Genomic DNA, 27,076 nt, shown 5'->3' with positions numbered 1-27,076 from the left:
TGTCACTTTTTCATCACATTTTTGTGTGCTTGGTTCAGATGGGGGTCAATAGGCAAGGCAAGTTTATTTGTAGAGCACAATTCATACACAAGGCAATTCAAAGTGCTAATAACTGACTTGTTGCGCTGTTTATTCAGGGGTTCTCAAACTTTAAATCAAAATGTCTGAAAAACAAAATTCAGCGAAGTTTGAAAAGTGTAAACATTTAAATAGTAAAGAATGTACAATGCATTTGTACATTATTTGCATCATGTCAAGATGCATTCATGATGCATTCTTAACATGATGCATCTTAATAAGACTGACATTTGGACACAGCCTTAGACTTCCTGAACAAAAATGTTGTTGTTTCTTGGGAATTTACGGTAATCAGCCGTTTCTGAAGAAAACGGTTTATTACTGTAAAAGATGCCCATGTTTTTATGATCATTTCTTACAGTGTACCCCATAAGCCAAAAGTGAAACTGCACATGTGGGACTGTATCCGTTAAGGCAATAAATTGACAGCACAGAGGTGCCACCTGGATCTGGACCAATTCCTCAGAATCTCTCAGTGCAGTTCCTCAGAATCCATCAACAGCTGCAACTGGAGCCGCTCAGTTCCACAGAAAAACATAGAAAGAAGTGATTACTCACAGCTGGATCACTGCACTCAAAGCCCAGAGTTTTCCAGTAAGAGACAAAAAATGGGCAGCTACTACAACTGGGTCAGCTACAGAGCTGGACGATAATGAAGTGATGTCAGACACAAACATGAGCTGCAAACATCTGCATTTACATGTATCGTATAAGATCAACATTTCAGTTCACTGTCCTTATTTAGACGGTCACCCTTGGGTGCCAACCACACCGTCCCTTAATCTTCAGCAGTTTGCCTTAGGAGCGAAACGTTGGTCTTTTTGAAGGTTGGCAGTGCAGAACTATTGTTTTTATTCATGTACTCCTCCTGTACACTTACATTTCAGCAACACTTGGTTTTCAATACCGATACCTGAACGGAAAAGGATTAAAAAGATGTTAAAAGATGGGGCACATTGGGGAACAAAGACATAAAAAAGTCACTTCCTTTCATGCTGTCCTCATGTTCTCAATATTACACATTTGTTTTCCATTTCTGTCCCTTTGCTCCCCTTGAAAACAAGAAAAACAAGTGATTCCGTAGTTTTTTTCATAAAGTTGAAATTCTGCTTCTTTTACGTTCCGGCTTTATGGTTGTTTCCTTGATGTGTAGTGTGAGTTTTTTCTAAATGCACAGTGTCATGAAGTCTCTGTAGACGCTTACAAAGAACATTACATTTGTTCATGGATTTCCTGCTTTTGATCCTTATTTTTCCCATTAATGGCCTCAGTGTAAAATGACAGAACAAACCTGAAGTGCAGCCTGTGTCTTGTCTCTGTCGCGCATCAACTGTTAGACCGCAGTCGTCTGATATTACTTTGTAAATACTGTACAAGACCCGACGCTCAAATCTGATCTAATCCAGGTCCCACTTTTTCATTATTACTGAAGAGTTTAAAGCAGTTTTTAAACAGAGAATTAAGTGTTATCCACTCTCTGAATACAAGACTTTCTGTTACATTATTGACCTTATTGTGTGAGCTGTTGCTGCTCCTGCATCTAAAGGGTTACACTGACACCTGCTGGACTCAACAGGAACAACACGACATATAAAAACTAGCTGAGACCCTCTCCACATGTCCAGCCTAGTCCCCAACCCCGGGGTGCCCAAATACGACCCTCAAATCAATTACTGGTGGCCTTCAGACTGTTTAATTGTCACACATTTCTAGAGATACAACTATTTGCTCTAAGTTTCATAATTTATTATTTATTGTGAAAGAGAGCTGGCATTATAGTTCCAAGTTCTGAAATGCAAGCATGAGGTACAGTTTAAACCCGACCGCCGATTTGGCCCCCCACAAAACATACACTCCCATATGTGGCCCTCGAAAAAAGGTTTGGACACACACCTTTTTGTCGACCCGCACTGTAGGAGCAGGCCAGTGCTCTCGCCTATAGAGGTGCTTTCTATAGGAGATCTATATAGGCTCAGTATAAGAATGTGCACTTAGGAGTCACCCGCACTATAGGCGAAAGCAGACCAGTGGCTCCCAACATTCCCCCTGCACATGCTGTAGTGACAAATGTAACAAAACTAGTGGTGGGACTCGATTAAAACTCGATTTAAAAGGGTTAGTTATGGCCTGTGTAATTAATGGCATTTAACCTCTTACTGGTCTTAAAGGAATAGTCCACCGTTTTTACATACTGAGATATGTTCTTGCCTTAGCTTTGACGAGTTCTTTAGGACCTGTCTGATCTTAAACACAGCGCAGACGGCGTTAGCATTTAGCCTCTCCCTCTCTAGCTCCAAAAGAGGAGTAATTTGGCATCCGCACAGTAAAGTGAAGATTACTGCGCGGATTTCGAACTACTCCTGGGGCCTCATTTATCAAGCTTGCTGCGCACAAAATGAGGCCAAAACTTTGCGTAGCCGCTCCTCTGCGCCAAAGTTGGTATTTATAGAAAACAAACTGAACGTGAAACATTGCGCTCCTCCACGCAAACTAAAGAGCTGCCGTACGAGATACGCACTTTTCAGAAACACTGCTGAGAGACGGGAGAGCAGAGACAGGACTGGTTTGAGGAAGTCAGGTTTCGTTTGGTTTGGTTTGAAATGGTTTGAATTGACTTTCTTCAGCAATGACAAAGATTAGAATGAAATAAGCAAGTTATTACGATGTTTGTGAATATTGGTGCGCACTTACGTGCACGCTCGTACCCGTGCACGTATGCGCACTGGCGCTAAAGCCTTTTAAACGGGAAGCAGAAATGACCCCGTTGTCCTGTGCTTTGAGTCGTCTCTGGACATAAGTCTGACCAACTGGGTTTAGGTCCAAAGCTCGGGTCACATGCCCTTCAGACGAGGCGTCTTTACGCAGTGCGCACTGGCACCGCGGCTCCACTGCCCACGCCCTCCTGAGACACCACCACTGACCTCTCCTCACTCACTCCACCCGGACACTGACCTCACCACACTCACTCCACCCGGACACTGACCTCACCACACTCACTCCACCCGGACCGAACCGCTGCTTCATCCTACACAGAACATGACCTAATGTACAGCGTGTGCCGTTTGGAGTTTGACTGAAATGCCCCACAGTTTATCGTGTTTTATTGGCAAATCCAAATCTTGCTATTGGCAAATCTAGCCGACACTTAAGGCTCTTCTCTACGTTGTAAACATTTGTTTTGAAAAGTTCTATTGATATTTATATGTAGAAAGATGCCAATACGTGTGATCAGGGAAGCAGAGTTCACTCTTCAGTAAATCTCCTCGAGCCCGTGTCGTCTCTGCCCGCGGCAGCATCAGCCCCTCCCTCTCTGCTCCTCGTCTTCGTTAAAACCCACTCATTATCGCCTCATGTTTAGGGAAATCTCATTCATAAGTCACTTTGCATTGCCTTTTATGGTCAAATGGAGGCGGGCAGAGGGCGTGCCCTGAGGTCCGCAGCTTTCTGCTCCAGGTGGAATCAGCGAAGGAAAGATTGCGGTCAGGGTCACGTAACCATATTTAACTAGGGAAAACGTGCCTTCATAAAATGTCTATGGCCATACCCCTCCCCTTGTTAACAGGTGACGCCTGAGCCCAGTAATGATCCCCGATTGGCTATCCGCGCGTGTTTCAACACTTTATACGCTCGGACAGCTTTGAGTGGGGACTCCTTCCTTCCTTCCTTCCTTCCTTCCTTCCTTCCTTCCTTCCTTCCTTCCTTCCTTCCTTCCTTCCTTCCTTCCTTCCTTCCTTCCTTCCTTCCTTCCTTCCTTCCTTCCTTCCTTCCTTCCTTCCTTCCTTCCTTCCTTCCTTCCTTCCTTCCTTCCTTCCTTCCTTCCTTCCTTCCTTCCTTCCTTCCTTCCTTCCTTCCTTCCTTCCTTCCTTCCTTCCTTCCTTCCTTCCTTCCTTCCTTCCTTCCTTCCTGCCTGCCTGCCTGCCTGCCTGCCTGCCTGCCTGCCTGCCTGCCTGCCTGCCTGCCTGCCTGCCTGCCTGCCTGCCTGCCTGCCTGCCTGCCTGCCTGCCTGCCTGCCTGCCTGCCTGCCTGCCTGCCTTCTAATTCTAACACACAAAGGCCTGATTAAATGTATTCCAATATACTACTTTTATGTCGTTAAATCCAAAACGACCCAATTTTTCATAAACCTTTCCCATAACATATTATGATAACATATTTAGCTGCTTAAAATATGCACAGCTCAATTTATAACATACTGGCTTAGCCATTATGTACTACAAAGTAAAGATTAAAATCACAACTCAAGCACATATTAAGCTGTAACAAGCAATGCAAATGTTCTACTTCCTGGAACACAATAATGAAGGTCATTGCAACAGAGTCCATGGATGATTAATGTAGTGTTGTGTAATTATTCAGTTTATTCAGGACAGCGTCATGAAAATAGTGGGAAACATGTTCCCTGAGAAGAAACAAGACCAGAGCGCGGAGAGTCAATGACATTTTTATCTGATCTCCAAAGAAAACTAGGGGCCATAGGGAACCATGCTGATTTATTTTCCAAACTTGTGATGAAACAGATGTGTTGGACACTGCACACAGTTACTAGTGTTTCTGAGAGGAGTGGACCTCGACCTACAAAGCATTAAAGCCAAACTGATTGTGTTTGCACAGCAGTTACCAGATGGAACTACAGTATCAAGCTTCATTGCATCATTCACATATTTATCCACTTAAAGGAGCGCTCCCCACATTCCGACTGACCGCTTGAGTCATGTTTTTATATTAATTACTTTCATTTTGTTTCTGTTTCTAGTCCAGTTATTTCATTGAGCCTCAAACCTGATCGTTCAGTGACAATGTGCATTCACAGCAGGCATTCTGTGCCCACACTGTTGCACTACCTACGAATGGGCACATGGGGCAGCGTCGAACCCCAGAGACTTTCATCTTTAAACTACAGCCTGAAGGGTTTCATTATTGATTTTGATGTAAATACTTTTAAAATTGGATTTTACTTTCACACCAGTCGTGTAAACGACAAAATATAAAAGTGTGGATTATAAAGCGTCAGAATTAGGGCTGGATACCGTTAAACGGTACCTACTTGGTACCGACAGAAAAGCTCCGGTAGGAGGCGGTATTGAAAACGTTTTTTTTTCTGTGCTAATTTTCGGTACTTTTTCTCTCCAAACGTCAATAATGATCCACAGTGAGTCTAAAAAAGCCTGAACTCATGAGCAGCTTCAGCGCAAATGCAGAAGCGAAGCAAAGCTCTAACTTACTCACACTTCAGTCATTATCAGAGATGGCAGAGCCGCGGTCTGAGCCAGGACTAAACCAGGATTAAACCAGGACTAAACCAGGACTAAACCAGGACTAAACCAGGACTAAACCAGGACTAAACCAGGACTAAACCAGGACTAAACCAGGACTAAACCAGGACTTACAGTAAACTGGTTAAAAACCAGGACTAAACCTGGACTGAATAAGAAACTAAACTCTAAGACAAATAGAAAAGCAGTGACAACAAGAAACACATGGGCTTTAGCTTTAGCTTTAGCTTTAGCCGCAGAGCCTGAAGTTACTGCTGTTGTTTAAACTCCAGCTGCACCGGAGCGTTTGGGATCAAAGATTGTTTCTGGGAAAGGTGAGCGCTCACTCTGCATTAGCCATATTTGGAACAGTTATGGTGCATTTTCAGTGACAGAGTGAGCGCTCTCACTATGTAACAGATCTTTGACTAGAGGAGCTTTCACTTCTCTAACAGTGTGTTTAGAAAAGTTTATCTGAAAGAAAACGGTGCCTGATGTGGATCTGTCTCTGCAGCGCAGGAGGTAAAAATGTCCTTTCTCTCTTTTTATCACGGCTTTAGTGGAAATTCTGCGCAAAAGATGAAGTTACAGGTGACGCTGCTGCTCCTGTTTTCTGATGTGCCTTGTTTGGACTTCCTCCTGAATGATACTTTTCCTATGCACATTATTTTCAAGCAGTACTAAGTAACTTCTTTACCTTAATAAATCCTCTCCGTAGTCCCTGTGGGGGTAATACAAGTGTTTATGGGATGATTGGAGGGTCTTTCATCTCCCCCTGGTGTCTCTGGCCAGAAAACCATGTTTGCAACTTGACTGCCACTGGTCCGGAGAAAGCAATACACACTAATGTAATCACAAAGAAGAAGCTAACATGCTAACGGGCAAAGCTAACTGCGGGCTAACGTCACTTTAAACAGTATTTACAGCCAAGTTTGAGTGAAAAAAAATATTTCCGTTGTATAATTGGATGCACAGTAACCCTCTCTCCCTTCGCCTTTCCTGTCAGCGTAGTATTTACTCTCCAAGACAATTAATAAATTCAAAAATCGTAACTTGCTACTACACTTGCAGTTGTAGTAGCAACTGCACTCTTCCCCCTATGGCCTCTAGGGGGATGAGTTACTTAGTACTGCTTTAACTCAATTAAAATAACATAGATATCGAAAAAAGTACCGTTAAGGCACCGGTACCGAAAAGCTGGTATCGTTAAAGTAGTTGTATCGGAAAAAAAACGGTACCCAGCCCTAGTCAGAATTAAAATGTACTTTAATTTCTATGGTATTAAAATGTTTTTGTACGATTTCACAGTGCATCTAGCCCCTTTAGGCAGAAAAGAGCTTCAAAGACCTTTTACAGAAAACACATTTCAAATAAAGTTTTCCTGTGGCTCACTTTACACTTGACATAACCTGACTGAATAGAGCCAGGTTTAAATTTGTGGGTTTATTTTGGTATATATTATTTAAAATACTTTTTTTCTGAGGGGATTATGGATCTTGGTTTTAAAACAATAATAATAGTACATTTTATTTGTAACACACATTTCATTCAATGAATCTCAGAGTGCTACAAGAAAAGACACACATTTTAAAACATCAACAATTATAAGCTTTCTTAAAGACTGTTTTCATTCAAGCTTTGAAAGACTCCAGTTTTTGTATTTCTCTCAGCTGTTCCAAAGCCTTGGCGCAGCAGAGCAGAAGGCTCTGTCCCCCTGGTTCGGCGCTTGGCAGGAACATGAAGGTGGAGGTCACTAGATCAGTGTTTTTCAACCTTTTTTGAGCCAAGGCACAATTTTTTCATTGAAAAAATCACGAGGCACCCCACCAGCAGAAAATATTAAAAAATTTAACCCTGTAGCCTATATTCAGTCGTTCACATCAAAGTGTCTTGAATAGGAACAGCGTATAGTCTCACTAGCCACAGTGCCACAGTCACCGCCACCTGCCGCATCCATGCATCACTATTTCTCTTGTTTCAAAGAAATTAGCTTCCTGATATTTATTACATGGTTACTCTTCTCTAGAGAGCACAGACACTCGAAAACGGTACATTATTGGTGGATAATAATGACTTTCTTTTCAAAAAACAACTAGGTGAAATTGGATAATTTTCCAAGGCACACCAGACAATACCTCACGGCACACTAGTGTGCCACGGCACAGTGGTTGAAAAACACTGCACTAGATGACCTGAGGGTGTGTGTGGAGGGTTTCCCTGATAGGAGTTCAGTGATGCATTTATGGGTAGGGCAGCAGGATTTTCCGGGCAGAAACCGGGAGACAGTGTGTTGTAATCAGAATGGGAGTGATGTGGTCATACTTCCAGGCAGCACTGTTCTGTTTGTGTTGGAGCCTTTGGAGCTCTTTGGTACGGAGCCCAGTAAAAAGTCTAGTACAGTCGCGCAGCCTTGAGGAAATACAGTCATGGATACGCTTTTCTGTGTCAGGAACGGTTAAAAGAGGATGGAGTTTGGCTATCTTTCTGTAATGGAATTGTAAATATGGAAATAACTGCTATAAAATTATTGGCATGAGAATGACGCACTAACCAAGTATTTGAATTTATATTCGAGATTTGCATCAGTTTCACATTGTTCCAGTGGTATCGGTAAGAAACTGTTTTGTATCAGAAATAACGAGACAACCCCCCTGGCAGGTTGATGTTACACACAAGTTAGTAAAAACATACAGAGACACTATATACAGACTATGTACAGACTATGTACAGACAGGAATCAGAACAGTGATCACATCATGTTAAAACAAATAACAATAACAAGAGTGGACAACAGAGGAGAATATAGAAAATAGTAAATGCATCGACTGTAATGCACAAACCTCAATAATGCACATGCCCTGACAGACCTGATAATATGCTATGGAAAAACTAAATAAAAGGCTGTGCAGAAAATAACTCTTTGAGAATGGGTGCAGGAGAACCACACTGCGTAGCTGTGGTGAACTGCTATTCTCCCTTGCAAGCCAACCAAAGTACTGATCTCTGTGTCGTTTCTTTCAAGTAAGCGTTCTCCAGAATTGGAAAACCAAGGTATTAACCCTGATTCTCTGACAGATGAAAAAAATATGTTTTACACAGGATATAGTAGCTATATAGTAAAAATTTAGAAAAACATATTAGAAAAGGCTCCTGTGGTCGTGAGACGTAAGGCGGCGGTGGTCGTGACACAGGCGATTATGATAATTGGGAAAATTTGGTGGAAAAAAATGGGGGAAAACCGGGAAAATATTAATAGATCCGAGCAAGAATGAGCCGGAAAAAAAATTGGAAAATAATTGGGGCAAAAATAAAATAAATCAAATGTATTTATTTAGCACATTTAAAACTGTTGTTGACCAAAGTGCTTCATAAAAAGGTCTACGTACAGAAAAAAAAATAAACACAACACAATGTACAAGCAGCAAAGCACTAACAGCTCAGATTTTGGCCATGATTTGTGCAAGACAGTGTTAAAAGCTTTTGCAGAGAGTGTCTGTGCAGCTCTGATGTGGAGAGGCAGTTCATTCCACAGTTGGAGCTGCAACACAGAAAGCCCTGCCCCCTTTGATCACATACTCTGAGCGAGGAACCTCCAAAAGCAGGTGATCAGCAGATCTGAGAGACGTACAAGAAGCTCAGACAAATACAGAGGTGACCTTGGAGCCATGTTCCCATTGAAGCACTGCAGACTGGGCAGTAGGCGGCACAAACAGAAGCCCTGGTGTACACTCCCCAGGGGTAGGAAGATCTCCCTGAACCTCCTTCTCCACTTCCCAAAATGGCTGCTCCGACTATGCACAAGGAGGGTAGAATGGTGTCCTCTGGTGGATCAGCAAAGATGGCAGGAGTGAACTTGTGTGACAAGGCGTCAGGCTTCTTTGATCCTGACTAAATGATGGGCATTACGGAGGTCTAGCTTGGAGAACTCAGTAGCCTGACGAAGAGAGTTGAAAGCAGAATCAATGAGTGGAAGGGGGTATTTGTTTTTTACAGTTATGTCATTCAAGCCCCTGGAGTCAATGCAAGGTCGTAGGGTCCCCACAGGAGATGAGGAAGGGCGAATTAGTCCTGCAGCCAAACTTTCTGTTATATACGTCTCCATAGTCTCCCTTTCAGGTTTGGAGAGATAATACAACTTGCTAGTGGGTAACAGGGCACCAGGAATCAGATGACAGTCGTACGGTCTGTGTGGTGGCAGTGATGAAACACGGTCTTTAGATAAAACCTCTTTAAGGTCATGATACTCATACGATACTAGAGACTGAGATGAACTATGTAGAGTGATATTAACTCACAGGGATTACCAGAAACCAGCAGGGACACTGGCACTGTGCGGTGAGTTACACAGGCTAACACTCTGCCGTCATAGGCTCAGAGAGAGGTGAGGGATTTATCGACCATAATGTTTAGTGTGAAGCGTTTTACAGTTTAGAAATCTTCAACACCAAAACAGCTCAGTGGGAGTGTCACAATCAGACATTAGTTTTGAAGCAGAAAAGTCTCGAGGCCCAGGTTTGTGAACCTGAGGGAAACATAAGAGTAAATCCAGACTGCAGCTCTTTGTCCAGGTTATTTTGTGTGTTGAGGTCACTTTCAGCAGCTAATTCATAATTTTGCACAAAAAAACTAAAAAAAAACTTAAAAAATGAGTTTAGGCTCCACCCACCGCGCTCTGGTTTTCACATCACACAACACAGAGTTTACAAACTGTAGAACTTGGCTGTTTGGGCAGCTGCCATTTTCACATAAAGAATCGTCCACTTCATCTGTGACACAGACAAGGCTCTGAACAGACAAAGCCTCAACTCTACATTTACTATTCAAAATATAATCAAACACTTCCCCCCGCTCACTTCCGTCAATAACCTTTAGGAGTTACTGCGCGGACGTTTTGCTCCTCGTATCATTACGCCTCACAATATAGTCCCCCTTTTTATTTGCTTATAAAATCGACATGCTACATTTCTGTGTAAATATACTTCGCATGAAAACACTTCACGTAACTTTATTGAAATAGGGAACATGTGGAAGAGCTTGGTAGCTTCTATCGTGAGCTTTTTTGGAGCTATGTGACATGTGGGAGAGGCTGCGTATGTGCTCCGTTTGCCTGGCAGAGCGCACGGACAAAGACCAGACGGGGATATATTAACTCGGCTAAAGTGAGGTAAGAGCATATCTCAGTATGTAAAAACGGTGGCCTATTCCTTTAAGAGATTACAATGTCATGAGTTACACTCGTGGTCACCTGGGGTCATTTTTGACCCCATTTTGTTTCTCTAATATCTCAGCCATCAAATAACCTTTTTCAATAAGTTTGGGTTCTATCTTTAGTGCAACTTCAGACTAATGGCCTGATACAACATTTTTGAGTTTTTTATTTTTTTTTCAGTGTGTGGGCCTTGTTTATGTGAAAAAAAACACCAAATCCTGAACAAAAGGAAAATATCAAAAATCGAATTCTGAGGATAACTCGGACTATCTGGTCAGTTTCCAAGTCGAAATAGTCAAAATTTTGTGTTAATGCAATTTTTGAATTTTCTCATACATTTGAATGAGAACAAATAGTTACACTGGTGTCACCTGAGGTCATTTTTGACCCCATTTTGTTTCTCTAATATTTCCCTCATAAAATAACATTTTGAAATAAATGTGGGTTCTGTCTTTAGTTTGACTTCATAAAAATGCACTGATAGTAAATTTACAAGTTCTTATCATTTTTTGGGTCGGTGGGACATGTTTATGTAAAAAAAAGTCAAATTTTGAGCCAAAAATGGCCCTGTAACACTGAAAATCCTGAAGTGGATATAACTGGAAGTATTTGGTGAATTGGGCACTGGGAGAGGCTCAAAGGCAGAGCAGGTTCTGTTTTTGAAAAATGTTTCATTTTGGATTGAGAGCAAATAGTTACACTCGTGGTCTCTGGGGTCATTTCTGACCCCGGCAAAACCCCATTCATTTCAATGGACATGAGCCGATCCTGCAGGTTTTCCGTCTTTGACCTTTTGTACCGACTTCATTTGTGCTTCAGATATGAAACCATTATTATGTCTCCATCTCAGGGGGCCTCCTTGACATTCTTTGATAATTATTGTTCCAAGATGTGTCCAAGATATTTTATTTCATCAACAATCTGTAGCTCCTCTCAAATTCAAATTGGAATCCATGATATTCGAAAAGAAAATCCACAAATGAAACACTATAACAGAAACAAGCACTGGACAAAGGTTTGTTCTGAAAGTTCATTACCGTTTTATTCAAGACTGAAACATGAGATTAATACAATGTACCACACAATTATAAATGTAAAGCACATGAAACAAATCACCTGAACCAGAGATTCTCGAGTGGCGCCAGTAAAACAACTTAAACTCGTGACAAACTGAAACCCGAATAGAAATATCACCTCAATGACCCCTGAACGCCTCTTCTCACTGTTCGCCCCTTTCACCCTGAACTGTCCCGTAAAGAGACATAAAACATCTATAATGTCAAGAGAAGGGCAGGGACAATACGTTTCTCCATCAAAGGCATTAAACAAAACTCTAGATCGGACATGACGCTTGCTGATGTGGCGGCCATCTTGTGACTGGCCGGCGAGGCTGACCCCTATAGCCACCGAAGCGAAACCAGGAGCAACATTTTCATTTCATTTCAACAACTTTAACTCAGAAGCATTTATGTCTCATTCATCACAAAGGCTGATTTTTCTCCCAGAGTTTAGTAGATTACAACATCGATCATGAAGTCGACTGACAGAAAGCGTTGAAAAACAACCCGCAACCTACTTTTGGGTCCTGTTGGGAACCACTGGTATAAAACAAAAGATTAACATTTGAGAAGAGAGAGATTCCTGCACGGGGGACGGTGTCACTGTCGACTTTGGATCAAACCGATGCTTCTGTAAAACAAAGAGAAAGGACTTCCTTTACTTGTCTCATACAGAGCACTTCTTGTGTTAAAGCTTCAGTAAAGCCTGGGGTGATGTCGCTTTTACAGCAGTGTTGGTGGTTTTCTAAGCCCTAGTTCTGAATAACTAATGTTTTGCACTTGGACAATAAGACACTTTTCACCGCGGTGTGTTATTGACAAAAACATTGAGCAGGGGGAGGCAAGTTTGCTCGGTGGAGGGCCGGTTTTCTTCATCATCAAAAGACCAAGAGCCGGACCCTCCAATTGAAGCAATTGGCGTAAAGCATCACTTTCTACATATGCCAGTGTTGTGCATCATATACACTGGGAAAATGTCCATCTTAAATTAGATACATTACTTAAAATGCTTGAATAAAGTTTTTTTTTTTTTTTTTTTATGTTAAATGTGAGTAAACTTAAGATGAGATAAAAACGCTAATGACAATGGAACAAATAGAAATCCCACTGGAAATCAGACAAATTAACTTTTACTGTAAAAAACATTTCTTTTTCACTTGAAATAATAGAAAAAAATCTGAATTAAGAAAAAACTTGAAAAAATTGTGCTTGTTTCATTGGCCAGAACAGGTATTATCTGCTCTAAGGCCAGACCAAATGTACTCAAACTTTCGATTTAATCTCTTAATTCAAGTAGATTTAAGTCATTTCTTCCTTTAGATGATTATTTTTTTTTTAGAATTATGGCCTTAAAGGGTGCTCTTTTAAGATATTTTAAGGAATTGACAGTATTTTTCACATTTCTAGAGTACTTTAACAGGCATTCGATCTCTGATTTGAGTCATAATATTTCTCAAAATCATCTCGAGGGCCAGAGATTGATGATGGAGGGCCGGTTTTGGCTCCCGGGCCTGACGTTGCCTACCCCTGACATTGAGGATGTGGTTTTGGGACTTTACAGAAAGACAGTGATTCATCGAAGCCTGACTGACTTTAACTGAGGAGCGTTACACACATCTTACTGGTGCATGGAGGTGGCCAATCTAAGGCCTGGGGGGCCAAATGTGGCCCGTCTAATCCTGCTTTCAGGTCAACAAGTGTGACCAAGTCTAAAATGTATTGCCCTGAAAACAGATGTTTGTCAATCAAATGCCCCACAACAGGGATTAAACTCACAGAGGCAGACGTAGGACAGGCTCATGGTTTCCGGGACGTCGTCACAGGGGTCTTTGAACGCAGCGTTGTCGGCACTGACGGTGCAGTTGTTTTTGTCATTGCACCTAAAGGACAGTATTAGCAATAACTCAATCACATATGACATATGAACAGCTAGAATTGAAGAGACTGAGAGACAGAGGGACAGAGAGACAGAGAGACAGAGGGATAGTCCTGCAACCCGAAAACTAAATTGGGCCCCAACACATGGCTGGAGGCATTATTACCTTCTGGTGGCGCTTTCTTGAGTTATGGTTCCCAGATAATCTGGTATAATGAACGATGGGCCTCTGGGACATAACACTCATGCCCCTCACGTTGCGAATATAAGAGGAAATAGTTTATTGTAACTCCCTCCAGGACCCACAGAATCTCAGACCTCTATTTTTTATACATTTTAGACAAATGTTTGCAAAGAAGTGCATGCTGGGAGTTGTCAGGTGACTCCGTCTTGCCCCTCGTCGTCAGTGCAGTTTGGAAATCTTCTCGTTTCCATGGAAAGGATTTACAATGTTTGGCCTTTTTGGGACTTCTATCCTCACTCCACACTTCTGTAACTCTGTGGTGAGTTTTACCATTTCGTCTTTTACAGTGGGATCATTTGGTTGGTTTTGAGAAGTTTATTTGTGTTGCAGTCATGAGAGGAACTTCATTAACGGAACGCACATTTTAAGATTGTTTAGCAATTTTACAAAACTTCCTTCAAGTTGTAAACGACAAGATTAAAGTGTTGAGTCTCTGAGGTGTTAGCTTGAATTCAGCAGAAACAAAATGCCGCTGTTGTCATCGATCTGTAGCTTTTACTGTTTTAGTTCAAGCCAAGGGCTTATTGTTTTGCTCATCACCTCGATTATTGAATATGACTTTTTTTTTTTCTTTAGAGGGCCAGTCTTGACCCAAAAGTCCCGGGCTGATTTTTTCAGTCCAGCCCTGCCCTGAGTTCAGGCCCTGCTCCCACACAGTAAAATACACCTCACTTTAAAGCCGTCTTACATTTCAGCCACTTTGAATGTGGATGGGGGTGAAGAACATTTCATTATTGTGGAAAAGCGACCCCCAGAGCAGCGGGGATCTTTGCCGCGGATGTAGTTCGCTGATTAGAGACCGATGACCTCCCCAGCACCTGAGAGAAACAGCTTTAAATGGCACATCTTTGGACTTCATCACAGTGTGTTCTACTGGATACATACCACAGCGGATGTTGGCTTCTTTTTCCTCACAAACCACATTCAGGGCTGTAACAAAATATCAAAATATTAATAAAAACTCAACGTAAAGTGGAGTACTACACTGGAGCTGATCTAATCGAGAGACTGTAACAATGACACAACGTAAACAGTGTTTTAAAACCTTATTTAACCTATTGTTTTTTTTTTAATATAAACTTATTTTGACTTGGCAAATGAAATATTAATAAATAATAATAATAATAAAAATAATAAAATACAAAACATGCTCCTAATGAGCAGCAAGAAACTGATATTTTTTTCAGAGGATAAACAAGGGATGGATTTGGATGAAGAACTTTTTCAAATCTCATATTTGGCTCCATGGAGACAAACTGGAGACCAGTGGTGGAATGTAACGAAGTAAAAGTACTCCGTTACTGTACTTAAGTACATTTTTATGTATCTGTTCTTTACTTAAGCACATTTTTGGAGGGTACTTTGTACTTTTACTTAACTACATTTGAGAGCGAGTGTCTGTATTTTCTACTCTGCTACTTTTCAAATATCTTTCACGTTAAAGGCTCCTTTTGTTTTCTTTTCGTTTATTGATAGTTTTATCATGTGATGCACTAATATGCGCTAATCACCGCACAGCAAATACACATCACTGAAGCTGTAGAGGAAGAGGAGATTAACCATCTATTATAATACCAGCTGACCAGTGAAGCCTGACCCAGAGCCTGATGGCTCTCAGTGGGAGACCTGATCATGGACACGAGGGGTGATTTGGATGAAGCTGTTGGAGCCGAATCGGAGTTTTCATCTATGGTCGCTCTTGGAAGAGCTTTTCTTGTGTCTGGGAAGTAAAAAGGACTAATTTCCAACGTCGCTGTTTGCTTTCAAAAACTCTGCATGAAATCTTCAAAAACACGTGCAACTCAGAATGTATGTTTCATATCATTTCACTTGCTGCACGGACTCGGGTTTAGCTGACTGAAACTTCATGTCTGTGGTAAATTTGTCTTGGAGCATTATTTGATCTACATTTTCTACTATTTTCAGTTATGAATGTAAAATAATCTGAATAATGTGTTATTTATTGGTCAGAGCAGTGCATAGAAAAGAAATCATTCCTGTTTCTGACTGATCATGTCATGAGCCCCTTTGTACAACAAAGACAGTGCATTGGATTTTGCTTCGATGCCGACTTACGCCTGCAGAAATAGTAAACCTCCAGGTATTTGAAGGTGCCTGGGCAGGGATCTCCAAAATATAAGCTTGAAGCCGCTGCGTCGCACCGGTCTCTCCCATTGCACCTGCCGGACAGAGAGAGGACACAGTGAGCAGACACAAGGGCACAGCCTCAGTCTCATTAACAAAAGATGCAAAACTACAACATGAAGTTCATTCCAGGCCCAGGACTGAGGCTTTCACAGACAAATGTACAAAAGTACAAGTTCTTCTCACCTTTTGGACATGTAGGACATTGCTCCAGGTGAAACGCAGGCCGTATTTCTGAGCTTTGATGGCACCTGTCCAGCGGAGCAGGTGGTCGTGTCCTCACGGCCAAAGTCCGCTCTGAATATATGCATCACTTGTCCCGCATCTGTGAGGGACACATTTTACACTGAGAGCCCGATCTTCTGCCTGGAGCAACAACACCGTTTCTCAAGACGATTATACGATAATTTGTATAAACAAAAAAAAACAAAAGTATGAACAGCAGGAAGCGAAAAAAAATCAGAAAACAAGTTTTGATGCTGTTGGTCCGGGGACATTTTTAAAGGAAGAGACTGTTTGAGCTCAAATAAATGATACAAATTTAAAAGAAATGTCTTTTATGGAATAAATGAACAACTCCCGCCATCTACAACTAGGGATGCACCGATACCAGTTTCGGGTATCGGGCCGATACATGTTTGAGCTCATACTCGTACTCATTAATGTGGTCTCGATACCAGAAACAGATGCCACTGTACGTGTGGCCGGCGCTCGTACAGGAGCAGCTCCACTGAGGAGAGAAAATAGCAACAAACTGGAGAATAGTTTAGTGTAAATCCAATATTCCACATAGAGCTGACTTTATTACAGACGACACTCCCTAAATCAGAGTCTGTGCTGGATTTAACCAGAGCTAAATGTTGTTAGTGCTGCAGCGTCTGCAGTGATTACAACATACAAGCTAATGATGCTAATATTGCTCACTAGCCGCTAAATTGTAGTGTGTATTCCTTTGATGTCAAGAAAGTAACTGTATTCTAAATACATGTATTCAAGTACTACCCACTACTGTCTATATGAGGCCAAAACACCAGCAACACATTGTACAGCTTTGTTCCACTTTATTAAACTCACATGTGTAATTCCTCATTCTTGTTCCTGCACCTGCACATGGAGCTCACAGGCTGAAATCTACAGAGTTACCAGGTTTCCTTATGTTTATGAAGCCTTTGTTATTGTTCATTCAAATGTTGACTTGTGGTTCAGGTGGTTTGATTGAATGTAATAAACTTGGTTGTGGTAAATGTCTTTGTCCAGTGTTTCTGTGATGGTTTCCTTCCATCAAAGTAAAACATGTACAATAGGCCAAGTCCTCCATAGGCTCTCTTCAAAGACCATCGAGTTCTGACACTATAATCAGACATTACAATCTAATAACAGTGTTTTAAAAGTTTGAGAAAGTAATTTAAAATTAATTAAGGCCTTAAACAATTAAAGCGTCGTTCGTTGCCCCTCCACCAGATGGCACTCTACGCCCAGGGCTGAAACATCAAACCACTAATCTTAAGGATAGTGGGCGGGGCCTAATCTTAATACAGCTCTGATTGGATGATGAATGTCCACTGTGTAGATGGACTAATCTATAAACATGGAGATTGTCAAGGTTGTAAACAGGTTCATGCAGATTCTATAGAGAAACAAATAGTTTGAGGTAAGAAAGTACATTTACAAGACTATATTTTGTAGAAACAGTGTTTAAACTGGACTGGACTGGAGAGACTAATTCATGCATTTGTTTCCAGTCGGTTTGACCATTGTAACTGTTCACTGGCCTCTCTAAACGAGGAAAAGGCTGCTCCTTGAGTCCTTACCAGAACCAGGAAAATACGACCATATTAGTCCAGTGCTCCGGTCTCTGCACTGGCTTCCTGTTGCTCAGAGAATAAGTCTTTTATTGCTAATGATTTGATTTTAGATAATAATCTTGATTGTTTGTTTTTAACTGAAACCTGGCTTGCCGAGGCCACCCCACCTAATTTTAGCAGTGCCTTTTCAACCAGAAATGGAAAAAGGGGCGGTGGGAGGCATATAGGCATAAACACTCTTGCCACCAAACCTATTTTATTTGATCAATACTCGAGTTTCGAGCACCATGCAATTATTTTTAGCAACCACACATTAAGAATATCACAAAGATAGGTTTTTACCATCTAAAGAACATAGCCAGAGTCGCCCCATTCTCTCTCGGGCCAACACGGAGACGCTCATGCATGCTTTTATCACCAGTCGTATCCACCACTCTACAACTTTTATAAACTTCAGCAGCTCGTGTCCTGACGAAGACCAGGAGGCGGGACCACATTACACTGGTTTGAGAATCGCTGCATTGGCTCCCGTGTGTTTCAGGATCGATTTTAAAGTTCTTATTTTGTTTTTTAAATGTCTTAATGGTCTTGGTCCTTATCTTTCAGAACTGCTTTTACCTTATGAACCTTCACGGCCCCTTCGCTCCTCCGGGTCTCCTACTTATTCCTAAAGTCAACAAAAAGACTCATGGTGAGGCGTCTTTCCAATATTACGGCCCTCGCCTCTGGAACCACCTGAGGAGGAGCTCAGGGCTGCAGAGAACGTTCATGTTTTAAAGAGCAGGCTCAAGACCCGGGAGGAGCTCGGAGTAGAGTCGCTGCTCCTTCACGTCGAAAGGAGCCAGCTGAGGTGCCTAGGGCATCTGTTCCGGATGCCTCCTGGTCGCCTCTCTGTTGCCCCCTACTGGTGAGACTCTCCTCCATTAACTCTGCTGCCCCCTCCTGGTGAGACTCTCCTCCATTAACTCTCTGCTGCCCCCTCCTGGTGAGACTCTCCTCTAGGGCTGCACAATATATCGCAAAAAATATCGTATCGCGATATTAGCTGATGCAATATCCGTATCGCGAGAAGCCACAATATATCGCAACAAGATCCACCCATTTTTTTTTTTTTGCAAACTCAAACTCATGCATTGAAGTCATGTTTAAAAGTTCAGTTTTAGTTTAACATTTACTAGCTTTGTTAACCCCTTACATCCTACCTGAACTGAGCACATTTTCTCCAGTTTGGCTTTGCCCCAGTCCAAAAGCTTCTGGAAAAAAGCTGTGAAAAAGCAGCAAAAACTGAGACGAAAACAATGATGGAAATGTGACAAAAATGTGACAAAAATGTGACAAAATGTGACGAAAACATGACAAAAAATTGCTAAAATATGGACGAAAAAATGACAAAAATGTGACAAAAAAATGACAAAAAAGAGACAAAAATGAGTTGAATACCCAACAAAAAAATGATGGAAAAAAAGTCTTCTTTTGACACAATTTGCTGAAAAAAAATGGAACATATCGTGTTTGGTGAAATATCGTTATAATATCTTTATTGCGATATGTACAGCCATATCGCCTTTAGTGTTTTCTGTGCGGAGCGCCCGCACAGTTAGACATTTGTTCAGGACGGCGATGAGAAAACTGAGCCGAGCAGAAAGAACATTTTAAAATAGTATATTTCAAATACGATGTTTTTGATAAACAAGCAAAATGTCTGAATCATCAGACTCTCTGTGCTACGATTTATTCTCTAAATACATCAAACTACAACACTGTCCCTGAAGTTCAAAGATGACATCCCACACTGGCCACACCACAGCAAAAAACATGAACATTAGCAACTCAACACCACAGCAAAAACATGAACATTAGCAACTCAACGCCACAGCAAAAAACATGAACATTAGCAACTCAACGCCACAGCAAAAAACATGAACATTAGCAACTCAACGCCACAACATGAACATTAGCAACTCAACAATACAGCAAAAAACATGAACATTAGCAACTCAACACCACAGCAAAAAACATGAACATTAGCAACTCAACACTACAGCAAAAACATGAACATTAGCAACTCAACACCACAGCAAAAACATGAACATTAGCAACTCAACACCACAGCAAAAACATGAACATTAGCAACTCAATACCACAGCAAAAACATGAACATTAGCAACTCAACACCACAGCAAAAAACATGAACATTAGCAACTCAATACCACAGCAAAAACATGAACATTAGCAACTCAACACCACAGCAAAAATCCTCCAACAAGTCCTCCAAATCCATACGACACAAGTGGTCGTTTGTCTTATCCCTTAATTACGACCATATAAGACGTTTACTAAAACAGCGCCCCCAAGCTCCCATTGAGGGCATGTCCATTACATTTAACCCAATTCAGAAACGACTTTATTCTACGTAGTGTTTTGCGATGACGATTCCAAAACAAACTTGCAAAATTAGCCCCACGTGCAATAAGTAAAGCAGCCCCAGATCTTCAGCCCCGCCACACCTGTGGAGGAACTGAACGTCCAGCGGTGCCAAAGGCTCTCCAAGCGCGCTCTGCGCTATTACGCATCACACCTCCCCAACCGCAGCAGCGGCGAACATTCACCACTCTCATCATTTATTATATCATATGTGTGAGCTATAGGTTATCGCCATTTTACTCACAACAACAGCGACACCAAAGCACAACTCACCATTGACGCCTTCGTGTCTTCTCCTCCATATGCGTCACTGCCCATAAACTCTCCTGTCACTTCCATCTCTGTCCTCAAACGTCCTCGTGTCTCAGACTCCGTGTCTCCCGTACGTCCGGGTGTCCGGTGACCGCGGCGAGCCTCGGATCCGCCCCGGGTTCCAGTGCGTTTGATCCGGGGAAACACCTCTGTCACTCCGACAAAGTCTGGCCTCGGCTCCGCTGCTGTTCTCCACAAAGTCCTGCGTCTCTGTCAGAGTTCCTCTGGAGAAAGTGCTGCCAAATGTCCTGATGAAACTGATGTGGTTCATTTCTCCGCAGTTTCGTCATTTAAGGATAAAAATATAAAACATCGCAGCTGTGTTTATCCCGCGGGTTTTTCCAACTAGATTTGACGGACACTCGCTTTGACCAATGAAAACACGTGAATCAGCTCGAGGGCGTTTGGGCAGATGAGCCTGCGCTCTGATTGGCTGAAGGGTCTGCTACGTCATATCCTGTATTATTTGTTAATAATTATGATCATTATATTATAAACAATCTGAAATAAACTGTAGTAGAGCATTTCCTCTGATGCCGTGATTTATATGGACTAAAGCAGGACTTAACCCTATGGCAAAAGGTGCACAGGTGGGAAGAAAAAAGAAAGGGGTTTATGTATTTGATTTGATTTATTTATTTATTTATTTATTTATTTATTTATTTATTTATACATTTCTTATTATCTACTACTTATGCATTTATATATTTACCGCAGCAATAACTATTCTTTCTGGGATCCATTTATTTATATTTTTAATTGTTGAGTTTTTTACTTTTACTCAAGTAATATTATTTTGAAGTAGTATCTGTACTCGAGTGTATAGTTCTCTTTTTACTGAGTAAATCTGCAAGCGGCAAACTGAAGAAAACAAATTAAAATGAATCAAAGCGCAATGAATCTAAACCTGTATTAATTTTCTTGTGTCTTATCAAAAGAATTGTGATATATTTTTTTCTGGGGTATTTTTTACACATATCAGAATTTTCAACATTGTTTTATGTTTTTTCTCTGCTTTATCAACACTAAACCTCAATTAGACAAACATTTACTCAGGGGTTATGATAAAATTAAGAAACAAAAACATAATTCTTATAGTTTTCATCATGTCACGTTTCATCTGGACCGTGAGGGTTCGCACATGGGTGCATGTGTGTGTTGGTTGATCATATGTGATGTCAGTGGAGCTCACAGGAGAAGCCACAGGAGGAGCCACAGGAGGAGCCACAGGAGGAGCCACAGGAGAAGCTACAGGAGGAGCCACAGGAGGAGCCACAGGAGAAGCCACAGGAGGAGCCACAGGAGGAGCTACAGGAGGAGCCACAGGAGGAGCCACAGGAGAAGCCACAGGAGAAGCTACAGGAGGAGCCACAGGAGGAGCTACAGGAGGAGCCACAGGAGGAGGAGCCACAGGAGGAGCCACAGGAGAAGCCACAGGAGGAGCCACAGGAGGAGCCACAGGAGGAGCCACAGAAGGAGCCACAGGAGGAGCCACAGGAGGAGCCACAGGAGGAGAAGTCATAAAAGTGAGCGTGTACATTTGACCATCTCAGTGTCGTACACCGGCTCACAAAGGAACCTAAAGAACTGGACGCAATTGGACTGTCCAGAACTCCATGAAGCACATCTGTCCCTGCAGCTGTTCATTTGAGTTTACATCATAGGGAATGATGATGATGTTCCTCTGCACAAAACAGATCAGAAATAATGCAACCTCCTCATTAATATTTGATAAAGTCATGTTAACATTTCTATATTTGATTAAAACACACGTGACAGTCGTCTGTATGATTTACATGACGGCGGCTCATGTGGCTGAGTGGTTTGTGCTCTGGCCTCACAGCAAGAGGGTCCTGGGTTAAATTCCCTTTCAGTTTTAACACTGAAAGGGAATTTCAGTGTTCCCCAGATGTGGGGGTCCACATCTGCACCCCCACATCTGGGGTGCAGATGTGGAGTTCATCTGCACCCCAACAAAAGATAAAATATAATAAGAAAAGATAAAAGTCTTTAGCCCCAGAGGGGGATTTGTCTTTTTTCTTGGCGACAGAGCCGCTCATCTGCGCGCACGCGCGCACACACACACACGCACGCGCGCACACACACACACGCACGCACGCACGCACGCACGCACGCACGCACACACACACACACACAATCAGACATGACGAAACATTCACACTGAACACAAAGTGCCACATCTGCAGTGTCTCTGTTACATTTGCTTTAAACATAAAACATGTGCATTAGGTGAATCCTCCAGCAGGTGATTCTGACCATCAGCCTGGCTCCACATCTGGAGATGGTCCCCAGATGCTCCACGCTCCTGCCCACTGCTCCTGACGGCTCGCCTCAGTCGAAGGAGGGGCCACATGCAGAGACACATTTTGTAATGAGACATAAATGATCTTAACCTTTAATCTGCATCATGTGTTTAGCCCATTATGTCATAGAAACACATATGGGCAGAATGATTATTATGACCAAGACATTTATTTTGAATAGAAAAATAATAAAATGTGTAACATTGTTCATATAAATCACAGGCATCAGAGGAAATGCTCTACAACAGTTTATTTCAGATTGTTTATAATATAATGATGATAATTATTAACAAATATTACTGGATATGACGTAGCAGACCCTTCAGCCAATCAGAGCGCAGGCTCACCTGCCCAAACGCCCTCGAGCTGATTCACGTGTTTTCATTGGTCAGAGCGAGTGTCCGTCAAATCTAGTTGGAAAAACCCGCGAGCTAAACACAGCTGTGATGTTTTGTATTTTTATCCTTAAATGACGAAACTGCGGAGAAATGAAGGAGCTCAGTTTGATCAGGACATTTGGCAGCTCGTTCTCCAGAAGAACTCTGACAGAGACGCAGGACTTTGTGGAGAACAGCAGCGGAGCCGAGGCCCGACTTTGTCGGGGTGACAGAGGTGTTTCCCCGGATCAAACGCACTGGAACCCGGGGCGGATCCGAGGCTCGCCGCGGTCACCGGACAACCGGACGTACGGGAGACACGGAGTCTGAGACACGAGGACGTTTGAGGACAGAGATGGAAGTGACAGGAGAGATATGGAGTTGGCAGTGACACGCATGGAGGAGAAGAAACGAAGGCGTCAATGGTGAGTTGTGCTTTGGTGTCGCTGTTGTTGTGAGTAAAATGGCGATAACCTATAGCTCACACATATAATATATTAAATGATGAGAGTGGTGAATAGGCTATATGCACAGTTTCCCCACGTGACGTCTTCCTGGACAGTCAGCCAGACGCAGCACTTCCTGTCGCTGGTCGTTTACGTTCACAATTAGCAGGTTCCCACACAAAAATAGCGATAGCTCAGGATCTGGTTAAGGACAACGAGTTACTGATGGAGTCACAGCAACGTGTTACAAACATCATGTTCGCTGTAAATCCAGCACCCAAAGGAAACGCCGGCTGTCGTAAGGTAGGAGCTTATATCTTAGAGCTAAAGGCTAGTGTTGAAAAATGATAATATAAGATGTAAACAAGTAAATATTATTTAAACTACTAACAGGACGATTCTTTTTTGCGCAGGCTCGTTCTAAACTTTGCGCTAGTTTTATTTTTATTTTGTTAGCCGCGTTAGCTTCAAGACAAAAACATCCACCGTTATGAACACGGAGGTTTCCTCCAGTGAAGTCGTTGCGTCTCACGTAATATTTTTTAACCTGCTCCAGCCACATCCGAACTTTTACTCGCTGTCCTTTACCAAATCTTAAGCTATTGCTTCATTTCTGTGGGACCTGCTAATTTTTAATGGGAAGAGATAACAGACAGGAAGGACAGCCTCTGGCTGACTGTCCAGGCGGAAATCACGTGGGGTCACTGTGCATATAGCCCATAGTCGCCGCTGCTGCGGTTGGGGAGGTGTGATGCGTAATAGCGCAGAGCGCGCTTGGAGAGCCTTTGGTCCCGCTGGACGTTCAGTTCCTCCACAGGTGTGGCGGGGCTGAAGATCTAGGGCTGCTTTACTTATTGCATGTGGGGCTAATTTTGCAAGTTTGTGATTTATTTCTTTGCGTTTGAGTTTTGGAATCGTCATCGCAAAACACTACGTAAAATAAAGTCGTTTCTGAATTGGGTTAAATGTAATGGACATACCCTCAATGGGAGCTTGGGGGCGCTGTTTTAGTAAACGTCTTATATGGTCGTAATTAAGGGAAAAGACAAACGACCACTTGTGTCGTTTTCTGTTGGAGGACAGTCTCATCTTAATATTATTCTCATTATTTATGCACATCTTGTACACAATCTTCTATTTTCATGCATTCATTTTATTGATCTTTTTTCTCATACAGCCATAGTCCACACTGGCTCCTCCTCCTCTGCACAGCGACATGTGGGAGGGGGAGACGAGCAGGGACATGTATGAAAGGACAGAGACATGAGCCAGAGGACTCGTCTCTGTGCGGCGCAGAGATGCCCACATGGAGACAGTGGAACAAAACGAGCTCTGTTTCCCACAGTTCCTCAATGCCTCTTGTAAAAAAGTGCCCGGGCCTTACATTTCTGCTGTGTTTGTTAACACTGTGCTGTATTTGATTTCATTGTCGACTGTGACTCTGAACCTGTTCGTCATCGTTTCAATCTCACACTACAAGTAACATGACACTTTCCTAACATGCATTTGACTCTGGATCTCTTGTTGTCGCTCTCATTGTGTGTGTATGGTTCTCCCCGTAGGCAGCTCCACACTCCCACCAACCTCCTCCTCCTCTGCCTGGGTGTGTTAGACTTTTCCGTGAGACTCCTCATGTTTATCACTAACACTGATTGTTGGCTCTTTGGTGACGCCGTGTGCCTTGTGTATGTGTATGTGGCATATGTTGTCACCTGTGTTTCAGTGGAAACCGTTGTGCTTATATCTGTGGACCGTTACATTGCCATCTGCCAGCCTTTACATTACTGCGCTCAGGTCACTGTGCATAGGGTCAGAGTCTGCATAAGCTTTTGCTGGCTTGTCACTGTGGTCTATGTTGCTGTGCTGCTCAAAGGGGGGTTGGAGAATCCGGGCAGTGTCAGCAGTTGCTCTGGGGAATGTGGATATGTTCTGAATTATCATGAAGGAGTAGTGGATATCCTTGTCTTTTTTTTCTTCCCAGTCGGTGCCATCGCGTCTTTGTACTCGAGAGTATTTGTCGTAGTAATAACACAAGTTCAATCCATGCGTTCGAAGACCACTGTTGCAGCAGCAGTGAATAAGTCTGAACTGAAAGCTGCCGGGACGTTAGGGGTTGTCGTCGTTGTGTTTATAATTTGTACTTGTCCATTTTATGGTGTGATGCTCACAGGCCAGAGCACAATAATCAACAGCTCCATTGGCAAAGTATCACGATTTCTTTTTTATTTCAACTCCTGCCTAAATCCCATTATATATACATTTCTTTACTCCTGGTGTAGAAAGTGTCTTCGAAACATAGTGACTCTTCAGATACTCCAGCCTGGCTCCAGTAAGACCCGCATACTGACTGACCCGTAGTGTGGGAACTAGTGAAAAGGGACCAGTAAATAAGGACATCTTCTGTGCCTTTGTTCTGGATGATTTCTGAATTAGCCTGGTCTTCGCTGCAGTTTATTTGGTCTTCATTTGAAGTGTATAAAAAAGAGGTTCTGTTTGCTGTTTGGTATAAGCCACATGAGGGAGACGGCAAACATGTGGAAGAAGGTGCTTTGGTCATGTAGTAGATAGTGGTGTTTTCGCATTTAAAGCCAGGACAATGCAATCCAGTGTAATGTGCTTTAAGACACACAGGTCTGAGGCAGCGTGTTCCTTTTACATATCATTTATTTCACACTTGTGTATCTTTTCGGTTCTCCTTTCATATTTCATGCTTTAGTTCAGAGACATTTCCATTCCATAGTTTTGGTTGCATTCAGTTGTCTTAACGTAACGCCTTATTCATGTAGGCTATAATTGTATAAATAATGTGAAATTGACTAAAATATAAAAAGTTGTTTTTTGTTTTCAACAATATGTACTTTATGTAGGGATGCACGATAATATCGGCCGCCGATAATTATCGGCATTTATCGGCATTTTGGCGCCATCCCCGATAAAGCCGATAAAAAAAAATTTGGCCGATAATTAGGCCCGATAATTATAAGCTCAAATTACATTGAATCTGCGGCTCCAGCTCGCTGCCTTTCTCTCGGCGGCGCCGCCCCGCACGTCCTGCAGCCCGGAGCTGCTGCAGACTCAGGACAGCACGTTTACAGCAGCAGATATACGCTCTCCACGGCCGACTTGTGCACGGTTTTAGCAGAAAAATACGACGAGTGTTCCAGCGAAACAGCGCTGTACAGGCGCTCTCCGCGAAGGAAGAGTTTGTCAACTTTTTACATCGAAGTAACTTCAACATTAGCACCGCAACAAAATGAGAAAAAGACGAGGAAATGCGAACCGCGGACCCGCACTCACGTAAGTGAGCATTACTGGAACACAGCGGGGCCTGAACCCATGTATTATCTTAGCATTTCTGATCAAATAAACACGATAGCCCCGCGATTAAAGCGCTATGAACGAGAGAAGTTTTACATTGATGAAATGAGCCACGCAGCTATGGGTTTTTTTTTTTATGATGTCAACAAAAAGAAAAATACTAGGAATTAAGTAGTAGTAGTTTTTTAAAATGAGATGTGACACAGAT

The 27,076-nt window shown here is 42.4% G+C and overlaps 1 protein-coding gene across 1 annotated transcript; it reads right to left on the bottom strand.

Moving 5' to 3' along the window:
* Nucleotides 1-13,338: 13,338 nt before the first annotated feature.
* Nucleotides 13,339-16,173, bottom strand: LOC306981246 (L-rhamnose-binding lectin CSL3-like; the record flags this gene model as incomplete). The annotated part of the gene is made up of 4 exons (XM_079580806.1): nt 13,339-13,477; nt 14,536-14,647; nt 15,794-15,897; nt 16,049-16,173. The coding sequence occupies 4 exons, from the start codon at nt 16,171-16,173 to the stop codon at nt 13,339-13,341; spliced, it is 480 nt and encodes a 159-aa protein (XP_079436932.1).
* Nucleotides 16,174-27,076: the final 10,903 nt, after the last annotated feature.

Source organism: Gobius niger (assembly GCF_951799975.1).
Source record: "Gobius niger genome assembly, chromosome: 22".
NCBI lineage: Eukaryota > Metazoa > Chordata > Actinopteri > Gobiiformes > Gobiidae > Gobius > Gobius niger.
This window is presented reverse-complemented; position numbering and strand designations above follow the sequence as displayed.